At 33.2% G+C, this 8,089-nt stretch overlaps 1 protein-coding gene across 1 annotated transcript; it reads left to right on the top strand.

Moving 5' to 3' along the window:
• The first annotated feature begins 1,499 nt into the window (after nt 1-1,499).
• Nucleotides 1,500-4,212, top strand: LOC140803067 (protein neprosin-like). The gene is made up of 7 exons (XM_073158760.1): nt 1,500-1,894; nt 2,131-2,217; nt 2,327-2,584; nt 2,802-2,966; nt 3,073-3,126; nt 3,233-3,379; nt 3,702-4,212. The coding sequence occupies exons 1-7, from the start codon at nt 1,712-1,714 to the stop codon at nt 4,077-4,079; spliced, it is 1,272 nt and encodes a 423-aa protein (XP_073014861.1). The 5' UTR covers nt 1,500-1,711; the 3' UTR covers nt 4,080-4,212.
• The last annotated feature ends 3,877 nt before the right edge of the window (nt 4,213-8,089 follow it).

Genomic DNA, 8,089 nt, shown 5'->3' on the forward strand with positions numbered 1-8,089 from the left:
TCTGAATTGCTTATGAACTGCTCTGATTCGTCTGATAACCTTTGTCTCATATTGATTTGGTCTGTTATGAAAAGTTAAAAGTATTATGTTTTGAAAGTTTGTTAAAGAAATGCTTTAAAGATTAAGTTTTATATGTATCATTGGAAATTGATTGACCAAAGCACATTGAATCAAGGCAAGCCCATAACTTATCTTTGGTGGCAAAAGAGTTGACTTCTAGTAGAAAGAATATTAACCGGCGAATTCCGATAGATAGAGTAGGGCCAAGCCCTTCTAAAGAAATTCCAACCTTTCGCTCGGTCAAACCGGCGCTTCCCACAATGAGAGCAAACGGGCCGGTTTAAGCCTGTCCCACCCTATTTAGGTGAGTGCTTTCCCGCAATAGATAACGGAGTAGAGGACAGTCCTAGCCGTCGGAGATGAAGCCCCAGTTGCTGAGTGTTTCCCAAAACACTCACCCCTTATAAATTTCAGATAAAAATGAAGAACAACTGAATGAAGAGGAATAAGAAGCTTTCTGGGGATGGTAGTCGATGAGCAAGATTCAAGAACCAAGATTTTATTTTCCTTTTGTTTAGTTCCGCTTCCGCAACTCTGATGTATTTTTATTCTATTGTCAATGAAAGACAATGTTCTAACTGTGAAAAAGACTGGTTATTTGGTATTTCAATACGAGACTTAATTGTTTTCAAGTAATTTATAAACAATGCCGGATGTCGCCGATGCTTCAGTCTCGGGGCGTGACAATTAACATCTAACAACTATTAAACTCAAATCTAGTTTTTCAAAAAAAAATTAAATGAGTTCATTTACTCACTTTAAACTCTTTTTCGATATCAACATAAAATTTCCTGAGGACATTGATATACTAATTTCACTACCATGGTAAAATGCTTGATCATTGGCCGGATTTTATAGAGTGTAATTATGGGAAACTCGTAAAAAAATTTCACATGGTTAAAACACTCAATTTGTGGCAAACTGCTCTGGATTCTGACTGCTCAGAATTCGTGACAGTTTGTTTCAGATTCTGATGGTCCGAATTTTATTCGTTAAATTCATTTTAAACAGGTATTTTGGGATCCAAATTTGTACTCAATTAAATTAATTTTGAATTAAAATTTTATTAAAATAATTCAAATCCTTGAAACTATGCTGCCGAGTGTTTACTTTTATATATGTGTGCATCAAATTTGTATATCAAATCTTTAATCACAAAAAATTAAAATAAAAGTTTAATATGTAATAATCTACATATAAATAATATTAACATTAACTTATTTTTATAAATTTAATTTAATTTTTTATATCATTATATATATTTTTAAAAAAGCCAAAAAGTTGTATTAATGGTAAAAAGTGGGTAGACCGTCGTAAATAAGCCGGAAACAAGGGGCAAAGTAATAAGAAAGCAGAAGCAATTTCAAAAGGATTCAGAAACCCAAGAATAAGATCCCAATTAAATTTTATTATTAAATTTAAAATGATTAAATTTTCTGAATAGAAAACATATCCATTGCATCTCTGTAACTGCTAATTGGAGTTTACGAAAAAGAAAGAGAGAGAACGAGGCCATTTGAGCAGTGTCACTCCAAATACTGAGAGGGTGGGTGGGATAAGAATCTGGTGTCTTGATGGTGGCCTGCTTTCATTGAATCGTTCCGCCGCTGCCTCGTTCTTATTTTCAAAAAGATTCCTTTTTTCGGGTATAATGGCCGCTGCGCAGTTTAGCAAAGATCACCGGAAGAGGAAACGCACAGCTGCATTGTTTTTGGTATGCTTATGGAGTCTGATCTCACCATCTTGCGCCGACAGGCTCACTACTTCACGGCAGAGGCTGCAAGTTCAGAAGCACTTGAAAAGGCTGAATAAGCCTCCCCTTAAAACTATTCAGGTCCGTCATTTATTTTTTTAAGCTTTGGTTTACTGAATATATGGAAGGAATAAAATCTTTTTTTTTCCTATCTCGCACTGCTTACTGGAGGTTGTGCTTCAGTTTATGATTTTTTTTACCATTGAAGTTGCTGTTAGTTTTTCAAAAAACTTTCATATGGGTTTCAAGGTAGTTGTGAAAAAAACAAAGATCTGTTTGCTTTTTCACCATTTTCTCTACATGTGATGATTATACAGAGCTCTGATGGGGATATCATTGACTGTGTGCACATCTCTCATCAACCTGCTTTTGATCACCCTTTCCTCAAAGATCACAAAATCCAGGTTCATTCTCATTCCTCTTTTTTTTTTTTATGCATGTTCCTGTTTTTTTCTTTTGGGCTAGTGTATTATTATTGCATATTAACATGATGTCTGTTTCTTTTGTTTCCAGGCTAGGCCTAGTTACCATCCAGATGGGCTTTTTGATGAGAACAAGATGTCAACAGGGCCAAAGGAAAGAGCAAATTCAATCACCCAGTTGTGGCACATGAATGGTAAATGTCCTGAGGACACCATACCCATAAGAAGAACAAAGAAAGAAGATGTTTTGAGGGCTAGCTCTGTAAAAAGTTTTGGAAAGAAAAAGCATAGAAGCGTCCCCAAGCCCAGGTCTGCAGATCCAGACTTCATAAATGAAAGTGGTCATCAGGTAATTAATGTAGGATATAAGAAAGAAATCTTTATCTCTATTTTCTTTGTGATCATTAAAAGAAAACACAAGCTTTTACCCATGGAAAATTCCATCTTACACAACTTTGTTAATATTCTTGCTGGTATTTTGTGTTCCTCTTTTCATGGTGTAGTTTTTCTCTTTTTCTAAAGTATTAATATTAATTTGTTTTGGCCCATCTTTCTTGTGTCACCAGCATGCAATAGCATATGTTGAAGGGGACAAATATTCTGGTGCAAAAGCAACTATTAATGTTTGGGAACCACAAATACTTCAGCCTAATGAGTTTAGCTTGTCACAAATTTGGGTTTTGGGTGGTTCTTTTGGCGAAGATCTTAATAGCATTGAAGCTGGTTGGCAGGTATACAAATTACTAATGGATTTTAATTTTCCAAAATTGAGATTGATAATTGAGTAGCTTAGTTATTTATTTTGGAGTTTGATGGATCTGTTTCCTTGGATTTCAGGTGAGCCCAGATCTTTATGGTGACAACAACACTAGGCTCTTCACTTATTGGACTGTAAGCTTGTTGCTTTTGCCTTCACGCTCCTATTTTCCTGTTAAAATATGAGCCAGCCGGTGCTAAAAATGTTTACTCGATTATTTTATATCTCCACTATTTGCAGAGTGATGCCTACCAAGCCACAGGTTGCTACAATCTCCTCTGCTCCGGCTTCATTCAAGTTAACAGTGAAATAGCAATGGGTGCTAGCATCTCTCCTGTTTCTGGCTACCGGAATCCGCAATATGACATAAGTATTCTTATTTGGAAGGTAACATCCACGGTCCACCCTCCAACAGTCTCCCTGCCACTTTGTTTGGTATTCCACTTTGTCAAGTTTTTTGCTGCAAAATGTGAATTTGTGCTTTTCTCGTTGATAATCTTGCGGTATTTGGACTGCAATATCTTTTGAAATTTGGAGTTGCATCTGTACCAAACTTTTAGTTCGGCTGCGTTCGCATGGTCCTAATGCCTAAAATCTTACTATTTTGTTATGATTGCATGCCAAGTGCAACGATTCAGCTTCCAAGTTCTTTTTTATTCTTTAGGGGCGCAAAACACCTATCTGACTTGTTTTCTTCGATGATATGTAGGATCCAAAAGAGGGACACTGGTGGATGCAATTTGGCAACGACTATGTGTTGGGGTATTGGCCATCTTTCTTGTTTTCGTACTTGGCAGACAGTGCATCCATGATCGAATGGGGCGGCGAGGTTGTAAATTCTGAACCCAATGGACAACACACGACAACTCAAATGGGCAGTGGCCATTTCCCGGAAGAAGGTTTTGGAAAATCAAGCTACTTCAGAAACATACAAGTAGTGGATAGCTCCAACAATCTTAAATCTCCCAAAGGTCTTGGCACCTTTACTGAACAATCCAACTGTTACGATGTCCAAACCGGGAGTAATGGAGATTGGGGACATTACTTTTATTACGGAGGCCCTGGTAGAAATCCTAATTGCCCTTGAAAAAAGCTAAAAAGTAGATTACTTTTAAAGCCAAAAAAGAAACGAGAAATCTCCCTTGGATTGAAGATCTAAGCTGGTTAGCACTTGTAATGTGTAACTTCCCTGTCCTCAGTCTATGTATAAGCTCTTGATATATTCTCTCTACCCCCCCCCCCCCCCCCCCCATCTATCTAGTTTTCTTAGGTGAATTGCTTGGTAAATGTGAGCTTTGTGGTGGGAAGTTTTGACCCTTTGTGTCTTCCTCGAAAAAATCTCCAGTGGAGGGAGGAATCGGTCAAGTTTCTTGAAAACTGGAAAGAAACAGGCCTGTCTTTGTCATTTTCTCAGTATTTTATTACCATCTTTTTATACTCCTCCGTGGAGTGTGCTTTGTTATTTTACTTCTCCACGGAGTGTGCTTTGTTACTCTACTCATATTAATGGGTTGTGCCATAATTTTATCCAACATAAAACAAAAATTACATGTGAAAAGGGCCTCAAAATCAATTCCAATGGTTGAAAATAAGAAATTAGATGTTGGTTTATTGTCTCAGATGGTTTGGCAAGTCAGTGGGATATGTATAATTATTTATAAGTATGTGATTCCAGTTGGATGTTGTGTGCATGTGATAGGGAAAACCTTCTTTATCGGTGCGTCACCTTTCTGGAAAGATCCCTTCGCCCCCACCGCACTCCCCTCAATAATTGTCTTTTGCTCACATAATAATAATAATAATAATAATAATAATAATAATAATATAGTGATAACATAACAATCTATATCTATATATTATATTATGCATGTAAAAGTGTGGTGCTGATGAATTTTTCAATTATGAACAGATATAATTAGTTTTAATACGTTTACTTTCAGTTACCAATTGGAAATTGTGGTATTTTAACATTATATCTATTAAGTTGTACTAATATTAAGTAAACTTGTTGATGAAAATTTTCAGTTACGTTCAAATTCATAAAAAGGTGTCTAAACAGCTAGTAGAAATCGACGTTGTTCAACAATCAAAAAATCGTCAAATAACATATTTTGTTGTACAATATAATTTCAAATCAAATTATTTCATAAATATCATAAAAATTTTATTGTCTTTATAAATCTCCAAAATAATAGTGAATAAAACAAATATGACCGTGGAAGCGTTTTATAACTTTATTCAAATAACAGAAATTAAAGACCGGTTTTCATTGATTAGGGATTCATCATCATTTCCAAAAATACTCTTGTTCCTATTCTTCACTTGTTTTTCGTCATTATCTAAGGTGAATGTAAGGGGTGAATATTTTGTGAAATACCCTGTAAGTGATGGTCGTTCGAGATACATAACAGCACACACACACACACACACACACATATATATGTAAGTGATGGTCGTTCGAGAAGTATGTCTCTTGTGAGACGGTCTCACGAATCTTTATCTGTGAGATGAGTCAAGTTTACCGATATTCACAATAAAAATTGATACTCTTAGCATAAAAAGTAATATTTTTTCATGAATGACCCAAATAAAATATTCGTCTCACAAATACAACCAGTGAAACTATCTCACACAAGTTTTTCCCATATAGTAAAGCATATTTATACTCGTAATTTTGACGTCATAACATAAATCATAAGACTGAAATTTTTCTAATTTCTAGGTTCATTGATTTCAGTCCCTAATTTTTTTTAAGGTGGCGTGACCATAACAGCGATTACAATCCCACCGTATATAAGAGACCATATCATATCATAGTTCGGGAAATAGAAATTATAAAATATTCGACACAAGAATTTACCAAACTTTTGTGGGTTCCACTAGCTTTGATAAAGTTATATATATATATAACTTTATATTTGAGATGCAGTAGTAATTGTTTTCTATAAAAAGATATATATATATATATATATATATATATATATATGTCAAAAACTTGTGTGAGACGGTCTCACGGGTCGTATTTGTGAGATTATATATATATATATTATACAAATATAATTTTATATTTTTTTGACAATATTTGTATTAAAAAATTACAAAGTCATACATTATTTTTTTTCGTTCGTCTATTTTTAAAATTTAGTATTGTTTTTTATATTAAAATATTTGTTAAATAATAGTAAATATTTTATTTTTTCGTAAAATGTTCCTTTTTCAGTTATTTCATAAATTTACGTATGCAAATAGATGTATATATAAAAAGGAGATAATATTATTTTTATGATATTATGATAAATATAGTGCATGCTTGGTTTTAAGGAAAAGTTACATATATGCATGCTAGTAGAAATCGACGTTGTTCAACAATCAAAAAATCGTCAAATAACATACTTTTTTGTACAATATAATTTCAAATCAATTTATTTCATAAATATCACAAAATTTTTATTGTCTTTATAAATCTCCAAAATAATAGTGAATAAAACAAATATGACCGTGGAAACGTTTTATAACTTTATTCAAATAACAGAAATTAAAGACCGGTTTTCATTGATTAGGGATTCATCATCATTTCCAAAAATACTCTCGTTCCTATTCTTCAACTTGTTTTTCGTCATTATCTAATGTGAATGTAAGTGGTGAGTATTTTGTGAAATACCCAGTAAGTGATGGTCGTTCGAGATACATAACAGCACACACACACATACACACACATATATATATGTGTGTGTGTGTGTGTCGAGCACATATATATATATATATGTGTGTGCGTGTGCTGTTATGTATCTCGACACACACACACACATATATATGTGTGTGCTGTTATGTATCTCAAACGAATCTTTATCTGTGAGATGAGTCAAGTTTACCGATATTCACAATAAAAATTAATACTCTTAGCATAAAAAGTAATATTTTTTCATGAATGACCTAAATAAGATATTCGTCTCACAAATACGACCAGTGAGACCATCTCACACAAGTTTTTGCCATATATCATAACTTGAATCGTAAAGCATATTTATACTTCGTAGTTTTGACGTCATAACATAAATCATAATAAGTACTGAAATTTTTCTGATTTTTATGTTTACTGATTTCAGTCCCTTATTTTTTTTATCCTTTAAGGTGGCGTGACCATAACAACGATTACAATCCCACCATATAAGAGACCATATCATATCATAGTTCGGAAATCCTCAACATATCTAGTTGTCTCCTAATAATACTCAAAACATAAGGTACTTTCAACATAACACAAAACAAATAACTCATGCTTGAAAATTTTCGAAAATTGAAACAATTTACAAATAAATTATTTTAAAACATAAAGCCACTATAGAAAGATGCTCTAAAAACTTTGAAAATAACTAGCAGAAAATTGGTCATCCAAATTTTATTAAGTTTGCGTAAGCGTTTGTGAAAAATCGAACTGTCAGATCAAGCTTAAATTTGGATATCAGGTTCAAAAGAGAGTTAACTAAATTGTGAATGGTGAAGATAAGCAATTTCTAGATGAAGAACAATAGTTATGATATTCTCGTCTTGAATTTGTGAAGTTTTATTACAGTTGCTATATACAAAAATTGAACTATTGTATTGGACCGAAATTTGTATATGTTATTGAAAGCATAAGATAGTATATTCTGAATTGTAGAGATAGGATTTGTAATAGAATTTCGTCTTGAAATAACTTTGAAAATGCTTCAAGACCTTGAGGATGCTATTCTCGAATTTATGGTGTTTGAGAGGTGCATATTTTGAAGAATGACATAGGTGTCTATTTATAGATGTAATGGACATCTAGATAAACATATCCCCTTCATTTTAAAATTTAAATTTCAAAAATTAGGATAAATTGCAATCCCCGATATTTTAATTTTGGTTGCGGATAGATGAACATCACGATCTTCTTATACAGTAAATATTTCATCTGGAAATATACATCTTGTATTCAACTTTCGAAATTCCTGATCACAATCTCCTTATTTTGTAAATATTTTATCTTGAAGTATACATCTGGATCCATGTAAACAAAAAGTCGAAATCTATGTATTTATCTAATTGAAGTATTGTACAAATGAACCTTGATAT

This window comes from Primulina eburnea, chromosome 10 (assembly GCF_022965805.1).
Source record: "Primulina eburnea isolate SZY01 chromosome 10, ASM2296580v1, whole genome shotgun sequence".
In the NCBI taxonomy this organism is placed as follows: Eukaryota; Viridiplantae; Streptophyta; class Magnoliopsida; order Lamiales; family Gesneriaceae; genus Primulina; species Primulina eburnea.